Raw genomic sequence first — 20,436 nt, forward strand, 5'->3', positions numbered from 1 at the left:
AGTGCTCTCTTCATACCTCTTCTTTTTGGGCCTCAGTTTCTTCATTTTTATAATGAGGCAGGGCTAAGTGATATTATTATTGCTCCCAAGTCTAAAACCCAAAGGCTTAACCACCTGAAGGGCATTTACACTTTAGGAGACATTATTAAGACTCTTCCAAAGCCATAGACCATGGGCAGTGACATTTCTTTCAAGAAAAATAAATTACCATTAATTAAAACGCACCACACACATACACACACGTTTTCTTCCCAACAATAAGGAATAACCAAATCTGACATGGTGATGTGGGGGCAAAAGGCAGTGTCTTAACAGAATGCTTGATCTAGCAAGATTCAAGCAATAAATTTTATGGAACTTCGTCATACTCTCACATCACAGAGCCCTTCATGATAACACTCAAGTAAACCCATCTGGTTGAGTTAATAATTAGTTTAAATCTGTTACAAGTTAATGATGCACAGACAAGTCATTCCGGGTACATGATGATACAGCAAATTTGTGACACAATTTACAGATAATATTTTGCACTGCCTTTCATTTTTATTTCCTACTCTGATTAGAAAACAAAAAGTCATTAAAGGACAAACAGGGCCTTCGAACAAGACCTATAAACATATAGCCTGGATTAAAAAGAAAAAAAATAAAAGAATTCTCCTAAGGAATCTCATAGGGTTTCTGAAGGACTTCTCAAAGGTGGAGACAGACCCCAGGCCATTTCTATATTTGAGGTGCCTGGTGGCTCACAAAACAAAGAAATGCTAACAATAGGTAGCATATTCATTTAAATGTTTACATGTAATACAAATATATAACTACGCTATTCACCAGATAGTTTCAGAATACACAGTGCTTACTATAAGCAGTGAAATGCAGTAATGAGACACGAGATGAAAGTTTTCAAATGGACATTGTATTTCAGTCCAGCTGGGGCATGAAACTGTACCTATAAGCTCATCGGGAGATATTTCGTAAATATGAAACCTGGAGCCAAACGATCTTGCAGCCCACGTTCCCCGTACCCTGTCCCCTGGGTAACATCCTGGAGTTCACTTAACAGATTTGTTATGTGGACAGGGCCTTTCAAAGCACAAATATGTGACACTAAACATCAACAAATACCGGACATACCTATATTTGTAGCTACACAAAGATCATCCCCTACCCCAAATGCCAATAGACTGTAATTAAGCAAAATCTGACTATCGAAATGCAATAGGGTTAAAAATGAGCTATGATTCACATATTTTGATGGTAATGAAGAGAGAGAAAGCTGAGACCAGAGTGGAGGGAGAGTGGATTCCTCAGCGAAAGAGAAGCTCTGAGCTCTGGGGGAACAGCCAGCATATCAGGTGCTGAGGAAGAATTGAGCGAGGTGGTTATTCTCAACCCCAGCTGCATATTTAAGACCACTGATGCCCAGACTCCACTCAAGGCCAACTAATCAGAATCGCTGAAGGTATCTTTCCCAAGTGACTGGAATAGGCAGCCAGGATTGGGAGGCACTTGAGTCAGTGAGCTGAGGATCAGGGAAACAAAAGGCCAAGTAAGAACAGCTCCAATAACCAGGATTTGTGTGACTGCAAGGAGACAGAGCTGATTTGTTCTAGAATGGATCTGATATGGCAGTGGTTGGGGTGGGGGGTGTCCAAAGATTGGTCACTTTCTTGTTCACCAACAGAGTAGAAGAAAAGAGCCCCGGAGAGAAAAGGACATTCAGATTGAAGCTATGGCAACTTAAATTCAGAGAACATTCTGCACATTAGACTGCATGATGTCTCCATCCCCTTGCCTATCTATATGTAAACACTCTCAACAATCACCTTTTCTCACCACATAGTAGAGAACGGGTCACAACTCTGCTCAAAACTGTTAAATGGTCTCCCTATTCCCTCAGAGAAAATCTAGTCCTTACCGTGCACGGCCTGCAACGACCTACAGGCTTGCTCCTCAAAGTGTGGTCCCAGGACCAGCAGCAGCAGCTATATCACCTGAGAGCTCGTTAGAACTGCAGAACCTCTGGCCCCATCCTGGTCCTACTAAATCACAATTTACATTTTAATAAGATCCCCAAGTGACTTAACTGCACATTAAAATGTGAGAAGCACCGACCTACAGAACCTACCTCACTTCTCCAACCTACTCCCATTACGTCTCCAGCCCATCTGCTACCCGACTTGCTCACTCAGCATCACTGGTCTTTTTTTGCTATGCCTTCACTATTATCAGGCCCTCTCTTGTCCAGGGCCTTTACACTGGCTGTTTCCTCTACCAGAACGTGCTTCCTCCAGATAGCTGTAAGGCTCATTTCTTTACCTCACCTTCTTCAGATCTTTACTCATGTCACCTTCACCATGATAACTTCCCCAGCCATCCTGTGTACAACTGAAGAGAATTTTCCAGACATTCCCCCTTCCCTGCTTTTTGTCCAAAACACTTAGCACCAACACCCTTTTTGTTTTCTATTCAATTGTTTATTAACAGTCTCCCTGTGGCAGACGGCAAAATATGACCACAAATTCTTTGCATCTCCTCCTAGTAAGGGGTGAAGTTGTCTCCACCTCTTGAAGCTGGGCTTGGTCATGTGACTTGTTTTGACCTATGGGATACGAGAAATTTGAAAAGGGCTTCCACACTGAGATTCCCTCTCTCTGGCTGCTGGGAAAGATGCTCGAGCCAGCCTGCTGGATAATGAAAGACACATGGCCAGTTACCCCCATAATCCAAGCCAGCAGCCTGCACAAACCACCAGGAATGTGAGTGAGGCTATCCCAGACCAACCAGGCCCTAGATGACCCACCAGCTGACTGAAGAACCTACCAGTCAACTCACAGCCTCAGAAACAATAATGATTATTGTTTCAGGCCACTGAGTTTGGGGCGATTTGTTTTGAAGCAAGCTGGCACAACTTCCTATGAGTATGTATGTTCCAGAAAGTAGGGATTTTTGTGCACCGCTGCATCTCCAGGGCATAGTAGAGTACTTACCATAGTGTAGATATTCTAAAATATTTGCAATGAAGGTTGAAGGACAGAATGATGGCAAAGAGAAAACCACAAGTGACAGAAATAAATGCAAGAGACGGCCTCCATAGCTGAGAGACTAGATGGTTAAGGAACGACCGTCTGGGTTCATTAGAACCTTTTCAGAGTTAGGGTGAACTAAATAAGATTTTGACTACTTTTTTAACAGAATATTTTAGCAAGAAAAAAAAAATCCACATGTTCACATGCAGTGTTTCAAATTTATTCAAAATAGTTCTAGTTTCATGGTGCTTAACTTGTCTCAGACTGCAGAACCATGTGACCTTTAGAATATTTTTCACATTAGGCAGCACTTACTCTCCTCGTTTTAAGTGATTCCGATTTTTAACAGCTCGCAAATCGGCGGACCAAATCACTGCCTGTTGCTTCAATTCTGTCTTGCCAAAGAAGAAAAATCTGCTGCTTTGGATTCATTTCAACAGTTGGAAATTCAGGCCGTAACATTTTAAATCTCAGATGCTCCCCGCTGTGTTCACATCACATAAATCAGTAAGTGCACAGATACCCACATGTTTGTGAAGCCAGTTCCCTAACAAAAGGCAGGACGTGCGGTGGGATGGGGCAGCAAATTGAAGGGGATTCTGCAGCCATGGGTGTCACAACTCTGAAAGCACAGTGTGGCCCTCAGAGAAGGCACAAGCAAGAGCAACTGGCAAGCAGACAGTAAGTTCTCTATTAAACAATTATTCGAGGTACAAAGTTAACATGTTATTTTCATTTGATGGGGAAAAATAAAAGACGAACTGTAATACACTAACTTTCTGTCTTCTTGGAAAAGAACAAACCCTCAGTTTTCTAAAGAGGCTTACCAGTAATGAACAGGTATATCTGAACTCATGGAACACGTCTCATCCAGAGTTCGCGAGGCCAGAGAGAAGCAACTCAGTGCCATTAAGCTCTAGGATCTTCAGGGATTCTTTCAGGAAATGCAAATTTCCTCTAAGCAACAGAATCACATACACACATTTGCAAATACCTCATATCTGGCTTCTGATATTATTTTTGTTGGACACATATAATTATTGCTTGCATAATGAGCAAAACGTATACTGGAGATCACTAAGGTCTTCCTATTAAGTCACAGGGTTCTTACCCAGAGTATCACATAGTCCTTTTTCTCCCTGCTATCACGTCTCTGTGTGCAAAGCTAAGGAGAAAGACCATTGTACTCTTGTATTGGTTGGAATGGGCCAAGTTCCACAGCAGGAACAAATGAACCCATGAATCTCAGTGACTTAAAACAACAAAGGCTTGTTTCTACCTCATGTTACATGTCCATTGTGCATTGGCTGGGAGTGCTGTTCATCGTACCCCGCAAGGACCCAGGCTAATGGAGCATCTACCACCTGGAGCTTTGCTAATCATGGCAGGGCAGACGCAGATCACAGCAGATCATGCGCTGACTGTTAAAGAAGGGACACTTGTCACTTCTGCTCACATTTTATGGCCAACAGAAATTACATGGCCACCCGTAACACCCAACATAGGAAAATTCAATCCTATCACATGGCTAGGAGGAGAACTAGAAATATTCAGTGGACAGTACTAATGAGCGCTGCCATCTCTATTGACTCCCTGCCTCTATTTACTCACAGCCATTTATCCATTTCCGAATATTTTTCCGAGGGCCTTTTTACTGCAGAGCACTCTTCTTGGCCCCCATATGCAATACAAAGATGAACCTGACAGACATCCTGTCTTTAAGGGGAGTACTATCAAGCAGAGGAGATAAAAAGTATATACATAAATTGAATACAAACTAAAAATGTCAAATGCCAGTAAAAAGAAACATACAAAGTTCAAGGAGAGTTTAAACAAAGGAATTTTAAGCCACAGGCAGTTTCATCTGAGGAAATGACATCTGAGAAGGGTTTTGCTGAATGAGTGAGAACTGGACATAAGGATGTCCAGGCAGTGGGAACAACACGAGTAGCAGCAGAAAAGTAGGGCATGGCAGATCATGTGCAAAGAATGGCAAAATGTTTAGGTTGAATGATGTTTAGAATAGAGGAGGAGGAGGAGAGAGGAAGGGGGAGGGACTAGGCAATAGTCTAAACAAGAAGTAACAAAGCGCTTAGCTACAGTAGACCCACTGCAACTGAGCGGAAGGAAGAGTTCTACTCTAGAACTTTGTATACAGCATGCAAACACTGAGTTTTCCCATCTCCCTTTCATGTGACCCAGAAAATATAACTCACCTTTCCCTCTATCCGCCTGAGCCTGAAGGACTGGTCATTTGAGGCTTGGATCTGATCAAAGTGAAAAGGTCAGATGGGGAGACTCATCTCAATGGAGAGACTGGCTTCTGGCCATGTCACCCAACCAAGAGAGCATTCCTTTTATAATTAAGGGGAGTTAACTCCCAATGGATATTTGCTCTATTTGTCCTGAGTTTATTTCCTATCTCCAAGGATATTTCTGAAGCCACTCCTTAAAAACTAAGCTGCAGGGCTTAATTTACGTCTGTTTGTCCCAGAGTCTGCAATCCCTCCTCTCATGCAGATTTAACTTCAGTGTTTTTCGCCCTTCAAAATGACCACTCCAGGTAGGCCCTGCCATGAGCCTCTGACCATCACAGGATTCTACTGCCTACATTGTACAGAGCTTTCGGACCTTTCGTGTGCACAAATCTGCTTATTTTTTGCTACTCTCACTGATCCCACACAAATAGTAACATTTGCTTGTGATTCGAAACTTTCTCTTACTACTGACCAATCCTTTCACTGGGGGGACCATCTGTGTTGATCCTCCCACTGCCCAACTTGTAGACACAAGACTTCCACTGCCACCCCCAGGGAGACGAGCACAGCCAGCAGGGTCTTCACGCCTCCCTGGGATCCAGGGAGAAGCAACCCCAGTCCTAAGATGATCTGGGACTTGGCTCTCAGAGTGGATAATGTCACACTGTGTACTCTGACTCGCACACTAAGAATTCTCATGGAAGTCATAGCCAGAAAGAATGACCCTGATGATGATGCCAAGGTCTGAAATACTTAAAGATAAGGGTTAGGCTATTTCCCAGGAAGCCCTGGACTTTAGAATCCACACACAAATGACTCATCAATCCTAGATCACTGCTTTTTACCATACTCCTTTATAGAATATACTAGGCACATTAGCCTTCCTTATTGACTGGGGAGTAGAATTTTTTGAAATTTTTCTCCAATGTTCAGATTTATCTTTCATTTTATATACACTGCATGTCTATAAAATACTTTAGGATTCAACCAATATTTTATGATTACTTATACAGAGCAGAACACCATGCTACATTCTACAGAATAATAATGAAGTTCTCTAAAAGAGGAGAAAAGAAAAACTTAACTAAATTCCCCAGGAGAATTTTGGGCAAAATACTGTGGGAGTCGAAGAACTGAAAAATCAGAGAGATTTTTACCTATACCTGTATTTTACCTATACACCCAGAGTGAGGTATGGCAAAGAGGTGACATTCGAGATGTACCCTCAAGAAGAGTGAGAATTTCCAGAAGAGCAAGGGATCAGGTGAAAATTCCAGGTGGAAAGACTGGCACAGAAACAAGAAGGGATTGAGTATATCTGGGAAACAATGGGAAGTCCAGTTTGGTTGTGTTAAGGGACAGAGCAGGAGAGACGATGGAAAAAGTATTTCAGGACAAGGAGGTGGAGGCCTTTGAAAGTCCAGAGAAGATATCTGTTTAAATACAGTAGGCAAATGGGAGCTACTGGTGGCTTCTGAACAGGGAAATGGCATCACCAAAACTAAGCTTTAAGATCATCCTCTCCAACCTCAAGCTCAACCACTTCTTCTTTGTTAACTAGACTTCATGTACACCAGCGGTTTTCTGTTCCTCTGAGGCCTCTGCACTGGCTGTCTCCTCTGCATGGAGCTCAGCCCACCCCAGACCTCCATGTGGCTGGCTCCTTCTCAACATTCAGGTCTCTGCTCAAGTGTTTCCTCCTGAATGAGCCAACCTGACCAGCGTATCTAAAGGAGTTCTCCCACCCTTGGTCATTTTTTATTCTACAATGTATTTTACTTTCTAACAGCACTTTTCATAATTTGAAATTATTTTACTCATTTCATCCCTGGTTTACAGCTTGTCTCCTCCCACTATAAATATAAGCACCATGTGAGTAGATACTTTATTAAAGACAAAAGTAGCAGTACTGTACTTATTAGAATGGCTAATAATCAATAAATACTCAATAACTATTTTTTAACAGTTTTATTGAGATAGAATTCATATACTGTAAATTTCACCTATTTAAAGTATACTATTCAATGTTTTTAGTATAGTCACAGAGTTGTGCAAAAATCACCCCAATCAATTTCAGAACATTTTCATCACCCCCAAAAGAAACCCTATACCCATTAGCAGTCACTCCTCATTGCCCCCAACCCTTCTAGCCCTAGGCGACCACTAATCTACTTTCTCTCTCTATAGATTTGCCTATTCTGAACACTTCATATAAACAGAATCAAACTATATGTGACTGGCTCCTTTCACCTAACAGTGTTTTCAAGGTTCACTCATGATGTAGCATGTATCAGTACTTCCTTCATTTTTATTGCAGAATAACATTCTACTGTATGGATATACTACATTTTGTTTATCTGTTCATCAGTTGATAGACATTTGGGTTGTTTCCACTTTTTGGTTCTTATGAATAATGCTTCCACGAAGTTTGTCTGCAAGTTTTTGCATGAATAACTGTTTTCATTTCTCTTGGGTACATACTTAGGAGTGAAATTGTTGGGTTATATGGTATCTCTTTGTTTAACCTTTTGAGGAACTGCCAGACTGTTTTCCAAAGTGGTTGCACCACTTTGCATTTCCACTAGCAATGTATGAGGCTTCCAATTTCTCCACATCCTTGTAAATGCTTGTGATTATCTATCCTTTTGACAATTCCAGTGAGTGTGAACTAGCATCTCCCTGTGCTTTTGATTTGCGTTTCCCTGATGACTAATGATGTTAAGCATCTTTTCATGGGCTTACAGGCTGTCTGTATATCTTCTTTGGAGAAATGTCTATTCAAATCCTTTGTGCCCATTTTTAATTGGGTTATATGTCTTTTCACTATTGAATGTAGGAGTTCTTTACATATTTTGGATACAAGTCTCTCATCAGATATGATTTGCAAATATTTTCTCCCATTTTGGGGGCTGTCTTTTCACTATCCTGATGGCGTCCTTCAATAACTATTTTTAAAATAAAACAATGAATAAAACTGATCCTTTAAGACAAGATAACACCCATGACCAGCTCAAAAGTATATGGCAAAGTAGTGACAGGGCAGGACCCAGTGGGGAATTCTAGTCACCTGTTTCCAGCCTTGAGTTTTGTTTACTGGTTCTCAGCATTGTCCAACCAGCCCAGAAGCAATGACATCATCCTACAATGAGTCAAAGAATGCAGCATTGGGTAAACTGGCTCATGGGCACTAACCAAATAGAAAGATGCCCCACAGTTAAAAAAATAAAGACAAAAGGTTTTGCTAGCAGCTAGGCTGTAATAAATCCTAAGTGGCCTACAATTTAGTTTTCCCTTGAAAAACTCTGAAATTGATGAATGGGGGTCCCACACACACAGAGGAAAAAAACATATTAGTTAAATGCAACCAGAATAGGCCCAGGACGAGTGAGCAGTAAACTTCTAAACTTATAGTTATGGGTATTTGCTCACAAGATTAAAGGCCCAGGGACTGTCTCCCCCTCACCGCACTGCATTCAAACTAGTGAGCACTGCTCAGTTTTATTTTGGTTGAGAAATTTCAACTAGTGAAAACAAGGTACAAGCCTGGGAACATCAATATGGAGAGAACTGGCATATTTTTACAGCTGTAAGTGCTTCTCAGAGTAGAAAAATACCAGACCTTAAGTACTTACTACAAAAATATCAGACTTTAAGTACTTGTTACAAATATATATACAGTGTGTATATACATATATGTGTATGTATATGTAGTGGGAAAGGAGTTGCTTTTAAGAAATCTTAACTAGTTTCAATGCCAGTATGGTAGCCACAATGTAATTTTCCCAGGACAGACTTAACCTCTTAGATAATGCACAGATTAACCTAGAAACTTAATGCTTCCTTTGTGATGTTAACCCTAAATTAACAACCAGATTAACATACAAATGCAAACAAGATTAAGCTAATACAGAGCAATCTAAAAATATTATATGTTAGATAGAAAGCAATTGATGAATAATTTTAAAAACACATATTTAAAAATATATCTATATTCTTATACAGAAGTAAAGTTTAGACTAAGAATATATAAAAGACACGTTCAGAACAAAGCTTCATTATACTATGTAAAATAATGTCTGTAAAGGGCAGAATACATGATATGTGAATAAATTATAGGTATAATTATTTACTAAAAAGGAAGGTAGGCTACATGACAACTTAAGGTGGAGGCTAACATAGACTGTGACACAGTATATACCATTGAAAATCATCCTTAAATATTATTTCTAGTTTCACACTCTGTTTACACTCTTCCCTCTATATTCAGTGCTCAATACAATCCTCAGTTTTTAAATCAAACACGGGAAGGCACATTTGAGAGGCAAAAGCAAATCACTCATGTGTCTGTCTTTATCCCTTAGGTTGATACAGGACCTGAAGTGCAAATAATAGCACACAGATGTGTAAAGCAGAGGTAATACCTAAATTGATCCAAGGAGAATGGAAGTGTAGGGCAAACTTCATGTTTATCTGCCTAGTAGTCATACCAGCACAAATTACCTGGAATCCTCGCCTTATCCAAACTGATAATCCCTCCAATATCCCAACCTCACAGTTTCTTGACTCCATCCAACCCACTGGCCTTCACCTGTTCTCCATCTGGTCAGCCCACCAGTACGTTCAAACTGTAGACCTTAGCCTCACGCAGAAGAGCTCTAACGTGGAGCTTCCAAAAAAAAAAGTACCCTCTGGTATGGTCCCATCTTTCCACTTCTTCCACTCTTACCAGACTGGCCCTCCATTTTTATTTTGAACTTATAGCCTCTACACCCATCCTATTCCTTTGGTTCACCAGTCCTATTTTGGCCCCACCACCTTCCTCTAAGCCTGGACACCGTGGTCTATGATTTCAAAGGTGGTACCCCTTGTACTCAAGAACCATTTGTCCCCCCACCCCACACCCAGCTTCCCACAGTCTCTTTTTCCCTTCTCTCTCACCCTGGCAAATTCTAACTCCCTATTTTGTCCTTTTCTAATCTCAGGTTCCTGAGCATTAGTGACAAAAGCACAAAATAATACAGATTGGTTCATTTTTTTCACTCATTTCATTGAACCACTAGTTACTGAGCAATAACTAAGTAGAAGCAGCAAATAACCTCACTGCTATTTCACAACTGTTTTCATAGGTATTGATCATTCATTCTTATTAGAATTTCCGAAAAATGTTCTAAAACACTGGAGCACTAGGCCATCAATTTCACCTGGCTGTCCCTCTCTCTGTTGGTGGCCTTCACCTCTGAAGTGACTAATGCGATCCAGACCATTCTATACACATACTCCCTTCCTTTTCTCCCCAATTTGAACTCCCCTGAATCTCCACTCACCCTCATTCCTCTTTAGTCTCAAGGCTCCAGTGTTCCTCTTCCTTTCCAAACCTATTCTTCTCTGCGTAAGCCATTTAAGCTTCTGTCCCAAGTGCCCACTGTGCTTCTCCTATGCCACACACTGTGCGATGTGCTAGAGACACAAACAGGAATGAAGCACTGCCCTGCTCTCGAGAGGAGCTCACCAGCTAGTGGAAGGATAGATGTGCAATTACACACACACACACACAAATACACATACAATTCCATTGACCATATCCTTTCTCTTCCAAACTCAGACACGTTTGAAAGTGAAAGGGGATGTGATGAAATGATTTACCACAGACAGAAACCAGACTATCTCTGGCAAAATATGACATAAGGTCACACTAATTGTAATAGAGTATGGCACCTTCAATTATGCAGCCATTAAAATTTGTCTAAAATTATTTAGTAACATTGAAACAAGGCTCACAATGTAATGTTAAGTGAAAACAGTACATAAAAACTGAACATAACTTTGTTAAATAAAATAAGATAGAATAACTGACACTTACTTAGTATGCAGTATGTGCCAGGCACTATACTAACTACATTTAGCTAATCCTCACAACAATCCTATGAGGGAAATACTACTGATCTTTTTTCACACATGAAGAAACTGAGGTACAGAGAGCTTAAGACCCTCGAAAGGGTCCCCTAGCTCGGAAGAAGCAGTATTAGGATGCAAACCCTTTTGGTTCTAGACGTACGATCCTAACCACCCCACTACATTGATGAGAAAGAGACGAAGGGAGAGAAGGTAGGTGGATAAGCAGATGTGCAATGAAACACTTTTGTACTCACTTCCTCTACTGCCCCACAACCCAACTCTCCCTCACTGTTCAATCAAGCGTTGGTGCTAAGAGCACTGGTGACCTCCTCATCATCAAATCTTTAAGCCATGTTCTAGTTCTCATCTCCTTGGATTCTCTCTACAGCCCTTCTCATTAGTGCACATCCTCTGAAGGGGCACCCATTCCTCCTGTGGCTTTCTGACTATCTTTAGGGCCTCCCTGTCCCCTTTATCCCTTTCCCCCTAAGTGGAGACATTCCTTTAGGTTCTATTCTCAGCCCTCCTCCCTCTTCATGCTCCATCTCTTAGCAATCCTATGTACTTCCCCAGTTTCACTTATATTGGAGAGGATGAGTGCTAGTCTTTACTTCTTTCCCATCCTAAATTCTCTTCTTCCCACTGGACATTTCTATCTGCATGCCCTTCTATCTACCAACACCACTAAGGCCGAATCTATCTTTTTGTCCCCAAAATGCTTCTGCAGACTGTCCTAATTCTACAAATGAGTCCACCATTCTCCTCGTCCATTGGCTATAAACTTTGCAATTATCTTCACCTTCTCCCTCCTTCTCATCCTCCACTTCCATTTAGTTACCAAGCCACACTGGATCCACCTATACAAGAACTTCCAAATCCATTCTCTTTCAACTGTGATAGCTTCTGTATTCATTACCAGTAACTTTTACCAACACAATCGCCTCTCTGCCTCCTCCAGTTCATTATGCACACTGCTACCAGTGGAGTCCCCCAGCCATGACTGAACACTACTGCACTGCCTGTAAGTCCATTAGTATTGTCTTGCTGAACGATAGTGCAGTAAAAATGTCCTACCTCCGTGAGAGCAGAGAATGTCCTATGTACGTTACATGGTGGACTCTCATGTTTGCTGAATCAATAGGTTGTTGCCTCCTTCTCAGGGACCTTTGATATGTCTTTATCCTACATGATAACGATGAAACTCGCTAGCCGAGGCACTTAAGGCCTTATATAATCTGATCTGTAGTAGGGTTTTGTCCTGTCCCACATCTGCTTTCGCTTATACTACTGACAGCATCGCCTTTTCCTTTGGAGACTATCCCTCCTCAGTTGGTGGGTTGCCCATCAAAGGTCAACATCTCCCTCACTTCAAGGGTGGACATGTGATCCAAGCTGACTCACCAACATACTCCCCCCTCCCATGGACAAAGTAATTGTGAGTGGGGATGAGTGGGGATGTGACCCAATGAGGACAAACTGGAGTCTTCTGCAGGGGTTAATTTCAATACTGGGTAAAAGAGGTACTAAGAACTGCATGAGCTTTACAGCCTCGTGGAAAGGGCCTGACTGAGAAGGAAGCTAATACAGGGAAACGGAGAAACACCTGACATTAGCACTCCCTCTGGCCTTGCAGCTGCACAGGCCCACAATCACTTTTCTGAAACTCTTCATCTAAATGTGTTTCAGAATTCAGAATTCTTCAGAAGAGGAAAGTACAATGGGGCACACACTGGAGTGTCTTATACACACCTCTACTTGGATGCGGGACAACCACCTCATAACAAACTCATTAATTTATTTCTGCAACAAAACAAATTAATGCCCTAATTAATGTCAGTTTAGGTCAGGACAGGTTTTGCCACGAAGAAAGTATAGATCAGGTAAGGTCTGGCTGCAAAGAGGGGTTCAGCTTCTGTTTTTAGAACTGCACATAAAGGCATGGGGCTCTGTTAAAACCAACAGATTCTGTTTCCTTCTCTGCTTGTTTATTAGTTCTATTTAAACAGTATGAGTTGTGTTTTCGACATGTACCTAAAAGAACCCCATCTGTATTCCTTACGGTCCTATCTATATTTCAGTTTTATTTCCCACTACTTTTCTATGCATAGTCACATTTGAGTCAAATTAAAAAGTCTATGCTTTGAGTCTTAATTAAAAATCTAGCAACATCCATATTATATATGCCTTATAAACCAAAGCTGTCCAACCAACACCTCTGTCCACAGCTCTAAGGGGAAAAGCATAGCTACCACTGGCCCCTAATGGGAGAATCGGGAGCCACACTGACTCCTCTCCCTTTCTGGCCCCACTAGATCCCCAAGGGCGATCACAAGAATCTGGAAAATCACAAGCTTCTCCCCTACAGAAACCCCATTAACCAGAGCATTCTCTTACTTTCCTTGATGCAGCCTGTGTAGCTCCTTGGGGGCTCTTATAGATCATATAATGCTTCCTATGCCTTTTTTTATTTATACATTCACGTTCATTTATAGGGTACTTGATTTTACAGCAACTCTCTGAGGTAGATGGAGGTATTATGGTCTCCTATTTGAAAAATGCAGCATTGAGGGTCAGGTTGGTTAATAAAAGTGAAAACCCTGGAGTTTCACTCAAACCTTCTGACTCCTAGTCTTGTTTTCTTTCTGGTCTCATTTTCCTCCCAGGATTAACGCAAACTGAAGACTTCATTGGCATTGATTGTTCCTACTTGGTACCCTCAGATGCAGAGATGCAATCTGTTGAAATTAGTGAGAATGTTGCATGACTAATTTTACTCTAAACTATCTGCAAATTTAACTTTGATAAAAATAAAAATTAACAGATATATACATATATATCTTCTAGCACGCAGGAATATCTATAAGCGTTCATTTTTACCATCCAGAAAGCCAAAGTCGGCTTCTTTGTCATTGAATCCAACCTGGATTAGTCAAGTGATCAAGTCCCAAGGCTGAGCGATGCCTGGAGATATTTCAGCTGTGGGGAAAACCCAGACACTGCTTCACATAACTTGAACCGACAACACAAACACCCCTCCCTGCCCAGGGGATGTTTCTGGGTCAGGACTCCCTCCCTTAACCAGCGAGTCAGACACGGCTGGACATTTTCCCAGCACACTACCCTGCTTCTCTGGCTGACCTTTAGGGTTAGGACCTCTGGATATAAGCTCATGAAAGACAGCGTGATAAGGCAAATTCAGCTGCCTTGGGGCTCACAAAAATGCAGTTTTTCATTTCAAATAGACCCCGAAAATCCCAGTGGGCACATACAAGCCATTCCTAGTCTATGAGATTAATGCAACAGACCAAGCATCATCAGGCCAAGCCCTCTGAACTGCCTTTTCTCGTGAAACGTTCTGCTCATGAGAACTATGCATGTGAGAGTGGCTAGCGGAGGTCCAGGTTGAGGTTCTTGGGCATGAAGAGCTGCCCAGTGCAAAGTCAGATGTATCGCACAGGGATCAACCTAGGACTCCTCCATCAATTTACTTTTCTATTTACAAAATGCCTAAAGATTTAACGAGGGAAGCACAGTCCACTCCCATACAACCCATCAGACTAGCCATGTCCCCTATTTCTAATGCCATCCATAAGCACCCAGAATTCACTGCCTACTATATACCAACATTCTAAGCATCCCACACCGCTCACAGGTCAAAACTAACCAGCACAGTGGGAGGCCTTCAGGACAGTGCTGAACAAGGTTCTTCCTGCTAAAGTATCTTTTTCTACTGATTTGGGAAATGCTTCTTCTGACCTTCCTCACACAAACTACATTCAGATTGAAACAAAATATAAATTCAAATACGATCTAATATAATGTACCCAGGTAAGATGCTTTATAAAATAATTAGTCTTCAGATATTTTTCTTCCCTTTTTTCCACCCCCAGCAAGCTTATCCTATACTATTTAACGGGCTACAACAAGCATCAGCCAGGGAGGAGGGCACCACCATGGGAAAGCAGCCAGAATTGTTTAGAATCCAACAGAAAACTATTTTAAAACTATTTTAAATTGTTAGTTGAAATGGAAAACCATTTTCCAGGTCTACAGAGCTCTGATTTAGCTCTTTGCGCTCAGCCATCAAAAATTTATTTTCCTGATCTTAACATTTTGCATCTCCCATTTGTATAATGTCTTCCTTTCTCCCCATCTAAATAAAGGTTGAATCTCACTTATTTCAGATTCAGATTCAACAAACCTTTCACTGCAAGCCTAACTATGTGCTGAGCAATGCACAGTCAACTCACTCTATTACCTAGAGATTATCATTTTACAGATGAAGGAACAAGGGGCTCCATTAAGTTCTGTGACTTTCCTGCTTTCTCAGACCTTGCAAGTGGCATCTCCAGAGTTTCCGAGTCTATGCTTTCCATGGGAACTCCAGGTAAAATGTTTCCCCAGTATTGCTTGCATCTGGCTTGATCTTTCTGGAATCTTCCTCAAGATAAATTACACGGTTTAGAGAAGGCTTTTTGCTACTGGTAATCTCAGCTTGGGATCAAGGATTATAAACAACTCACAGAAGGGTAAATCCAACTATTGTGCACAGCAAACAACCTTCACAGAGGACCTTCTCCCTGGGTTCAAATAACCAGAAATTAATTCCTCCTGGTTTGTAGACTTCATCCAAACAAAGGTTCACAACTAACATTATGTCTTATTCCTTTATGTCATTTCTATCCTCTAAGCACTACACTGTTAGCTCAAAGGGTCAGAGCACAGGATTAGTGAGGGGGGACTATTCTTCCATCCAGCACAGGCCAACAGGCAGCCACACCTACCCTCAGCCAGCCCAGCAGGTGCTGGTCGTACTAGATACTAAGGGGGCCTGAAGTCAGGGCTTGTAGAGGAAGAAAGGGAGGACATTCTAACACCAAGCAAAATATGATATATGATGATATGACAATTACTACTAATAATTATGGCATCATTTCAGAATTGCAAGGCATAACCATTCACAAAATACAAACATTATGTGTAAACCCACCAACACATAATGCTATCTCTATAACCAAAGCTAAGAAAACTCTCATCATTGTTCCCTTCCAGGAAGTCAAGCCTGTCCTTTCTGCCTGTTGTTTGCTTGCTTGCTCTTCTGTCACTCTGCACATCCTATCTTTCGTGAACACAAGAGGCACGCCTATCCTTTTCTGTAGAAATCTCCAGGCCAGAAATTTTACCTCTTTTGGCTTTTAAATGCTAAGGTGCTGTACAAAACATTACACTGAAATCCTGAGTAGAGAGTCAAAACTATACTTTTACTGTGAGGAAAAGTCACCTTATTCACCTAAAATATTACACTGAAGTTATCAAAAATACTACCAGGATATTAAATCACTTTAGAAACAATGATACATCTCGGTTCCAATTTGTGACATATGAGGTGGGACCCCCAGCCCAAATGGGTAAAAACAGGAGAACATTCCAGAGACATTTGCAAATCAGTTACTGAACTACAGCTGGTTTACTGATGGAAAGAAAGAATAACAAAAGGATGTCTAAAGTGTTAAAAGGTCAGAGCAATAAAGCATGAGAAAGAAATACATTTGGCCCATACAGTGCAATGATATTGCACGTGTGAATACTCAATTTACCACCCCAAAGACTCAGCAGAGGATTACTCTCCTTTGATCTACAGAGGAAACACTTCACACTGTAAGAATAGCTGGTCTTTCTGCACTGGCGATGGCATCAGTTCAAGGCGCCCTCTGTAACCTCTGCAAGCAGTAAATTTCCTCATTAGCATTGTAAAAACCACAATAAGTAGTATCTGGTGTTGTTTGTAAACTTTCTTAGTATTACTTTTTAAATGAAAAGCCATGGATCTTCACTAGAAGGCCCTTCATAAAAAGCGAGGGAGGCCACTGCAATGTCTGCTTGTTCAAGAGTGGGTTGAGTGACAATTTCTTCTCCCTCACTCTGCTGGGTTCTATTTAATGAGTTTATTTAGATAACGGGCTTTCTGCCCTTGCAAGTCGTGAAGCTTCTTAGATTCAAGAAGTCCAGGTCTGTGTGAACTAAGTATCTGTGAATTAAGACTGGCTGTTTGCTTCCAGTCTACTAAGCCACTAAATCAGAATTCAAGGAAATGGGGATTTTACTTTCTTCCTGCTTCCTCCCATCCTGAAAGGCAGGACTCATGCAGAAGTAGGCCTGGACCAGAGAGTCCCAGGTGTGAATCATGGCTCTGCCACTGTCTAGCTGGGTATGCTGGGCTGGTCAACTTCTCTAGAGTCTTGGTTTTCTCTTTGCTATATATGAGGTAATATCCACCAAAAATGGACATTTTGCAGATTACAAAAGAAGTGTAGGTTCAAGTACTTATTCTTTCAAACATGCCTGTTATGTGGGAGATGCTCAATGTTAGCTGAATCTGAGAAAGGGGTCTCTGGAAAGATTAACACGACTACTCTCATTACCATCCTTCCCAATTACACTCCCGCGTCACACGCAGCACCCAACTTGAAGCTCACGTAAAAAGACTTAGATTCAATGCTTTCTTCCAGAAAAAAAAGAAGCCAGTGAATCCTAACAAGCCATTAGAATGGAACTCTCCTGAACACAACAGGCAGTTAGGCAACAAAATCTGGCTGGTGTCCCTTCTTCCTTCCTTCCTGGTGTATGTGGGTGGGGGTGGGGGCGGTGGACACAGACCATGCCCCTTGCCCTAGTCACAGTCCTCCTCCACAGTACTGGCTTCTCTGAAACACGTCGTCCCTCTGGACCCGCAAAGCACAAGACCTCGCGCTCCCTAGCTCCCTCCAGATGAGAGAACAGCAGTTCTGTCTCCTATCTCGGTGCCGAGTCCCCGAGGCAGCCTAGGGTCCCCGCGCTCCAGGGCAACTTGCGTTCCTGCATGTGGAGCGCAATGGCATTAGAAACCGTCTGTGCTCTCTTGCTTCAGTGGCACCAGCCGGCACCTTCCTCTCCCTTCCCCCTGGCAGGGCACGCAGGGCGCGTGCATCCGGAGCAGTCCCAGAAGCGTGTCTGCTGCGAGGGCGCCTCCATCACCCTCGCGTCCCACCCCCAGCAGAGTCTCGCCAGGGCCCGCTCCTCCGGCCAGGCCCGGAGCAGCGAGTGGGAGGAGTGTGAGTATTGCGGGACGGGGGAGCACTTTCTGGGACCCGCTTACATAGCCCTCTCCACTCCATTTCTTGCAAGAAAGCAAGCGAGGAAGCCAAGACCATTTAGTCCGGAGGTACCTCCAAATCTGTTGCGCTTCCCATCATCCCCATAACACCACTCAATTCATTGTCCCCTGGCCGGGCAGTTCTGCCGAAAGCCCGCGAACGGCACCCCACAAAAACCCCGCGGCCCGCTGCCCCCCAACTCTAACCCCACGGCGCCCCTCCGCACCCGGCACGTCCCTCCCAGGGGGAAGACTCGCAGTTTTCCCAGAGCAGAACCTGGTCAGCGGGTCTTGGAAGTTTCCCACCTCCTCCTCCGACCTCCCCTTGGGGAATCCCCAAGCGAATCCCGCGCGAGAGGCGAAGAAGCCGGGAGGTCTCCCCCAAAATCCGCGCTCACGCCGGGTCCGGCTTCCTCTTCCCTCCCTCCGCCTCCCTCCTCCCTTCCAGCTCCGGTCCCCGCGCCTCCTGCGCCTCCAGCGCCCAGCGGTTCTCTCGCCCAAGAGGAAACTTCTTTCTGGGCTAAATTCAAGTCCGAGCAAGAAAGGCTTTCCCTTGCCCGCCTCCCTCTTACCCCGGCTCTCAGAAACCATCAGGAGCTGGCACCAGGGGCGCGCTTACCTCCTACCCTCTCCCCCAAGAAGAGCTCCGGGTACTAGTGCCCCCCGACTTTCCATGTCAAAAGGTCTGATCGAGTCTGATACCACCACGGGGTTATGCACACTCATGATTTTTCCAGGGACCCTACCTGTCCCTCGTGGCTTGCAACAAACAAGTAAACAAAACACAAACCCCAGCAACTTTGCAGTGTGTGTGTGTGTGTTTGTGTGTGTAAGAGAGAAAGAGAAGACAGACGTACAGAGAGAGAGCATCGCTCAAGAGTTAGGGCAACAGCTGCAAGAGCACATCTGGAAGAGGGGGAGGGGGATTAACGAGGAGGCGACAAGCGCGAGGTCGAGGGGGACTCCCGTCTCCCCGCCCCCGGCAGCTTCAGGGCTGAGGGCCGGGCCAGCCTGTCGTTACCTGTCCCATGTTGATGAATCCGTACTTGCTGGCGATGCGGTCGGCCTCCGGGAAGCCGCCGGCGATTTTCACTGCCCAGTGGTTGGTGTAGACGCGCGTCCGGCACACGGGGAGCAGGCAGCCCCCGAGCAGCGCCAGCACGCACAGCAGGTCCAGCCGTCCCGGGCAGCAGCAGCGGCTCCCCCAGCCCATGGCCCCGGCGCTTCACTGCCTCCCTCGCTCGCTCGCTCGCTCCACGCACTAAGCTGCGCGCACAAGTAACTTCTCCGGCCTGGGCCGCCCCGGCGCGCAGCCCCCGGGCCGCCGCGGCTCGCAGCCCTGGGCGATCGGCAGGAGGCGGCGAGCCCCGGCAGGGAGCAGAGCAGCGAGCCTCGCGCCGGCTCCTAGACCATCCCTGGGGCTGTGGGGACCTGTGCTCCCTGCTCTCCGGCCCGCGGGGCGATCGGCCGGCGCTGCCCGGCTCGGGCGCAGGAGGCGGCTGAGTGGGGCGGCCGCCCTCCCGCAGTTGGGTCTCGCCGGGCTCGGCTCCCGGACTCTCCGACTCGCCCTCGCTCCTCCCGGGGCCCCCGAGCGCGGCAGAGGCGGCGTTGCAGGCAGCGGCCGGGCGCCCCCTCTGCTGGCCCGGGCTCCGAGCGCTCACTAGCTTGCTCCCTGCGCTCCCTCGGGCTCCGAGCAGCGCGCGGGGAGTGTGAGTGGCAATGGCAGCAGCGCCTGCTCTGCATAAATGACTCCCCCCCACTTAACACCCCTCCTTTCCCACATCCCCCTCCTCCTCTCCCTCCTCCTCCCGCCCGAGAGCGGCTGCAGCCAGGCGCCAACCGGGTCCTAGCGCTGCCGGGTTCTCCGGGCTGTAACCTCCAGGCTTCCGGAGAGCAAAAGTGAGTCTTTCCAAAGGGCTGGGAGGAGAGCTCCGGCGTCGTGGTTTTACTCCCTTCTCTTCCCGCCCTCCTGGATTTGTATTAATTTACCGCTACTTCCCGAAAGACTCGAGAGATTTACAAGCTGGTGTGAGTCAAGCGCCCCGAAGACTCATTCATCCTCGCTCTGAACCTCCTTAAACAAGTATTTAAGGAGGTCAGTTGCGTGTCAATTGCCGAACAAATA

The 20,436-nt window shown here is 44.4% G+C and overlaps 1 protein-coding gene and 1 pseudogene across 5 annotated transcripts in view; one reads left to right on the top strand and one right to left on the bottom strand.

Moving 5' to 3' along the window:
- The window catches only part of PCSK5 (proprotein convertase subtilisin/kexin type 5), a 442,283-nt gene extending 422,265 nt beyond the window's left edge, over positions 1 to 20,018 (bottom strand). For 2 of the 5 annotated variants that reach the window (XM_014794699.2, XM_087444466.1), the window contains exon 1: positions 19,333 to 20,017. In XM_014794699.2, coding sequence (XP_014650185.2) covers positions 19,333 to 19,524 — 192 coding nt within the window. In that variant the 5' untranslated portion in view covers positions 19,525 to 20,017. Of the gene's footprint in view, positions 1 to 19,332 lie in introns of all 5 variants that reach the window. The other 3 variants (XM_087444465.1, XM_087444467.1, XM_004439631.3) reach the window with 3 other exon arrangements.
- LOC147914367 (uncharacterized) lies at positions 3,601 to 18,835 on the top strand (annotated as a pseudogene).
- Positions 20,019 to 20,436: the final 418 nt, after the last annotated feature.

This window comes from Ceratotherium simum, chromosome 20 (genome assembly GCF_057802395.1).
Source record: "Ceratotherium simum simum isolate JZ-2026a chromosome 20, ASM5780239v1, whole genome shotgun sequence".
Lineage (NCBI taxonomy): Eukaryota > Metazoa > Chordata > Mammalia > Perissodactyla > Rhinocerotidae > Ceratotherium > Ceratotherium simum.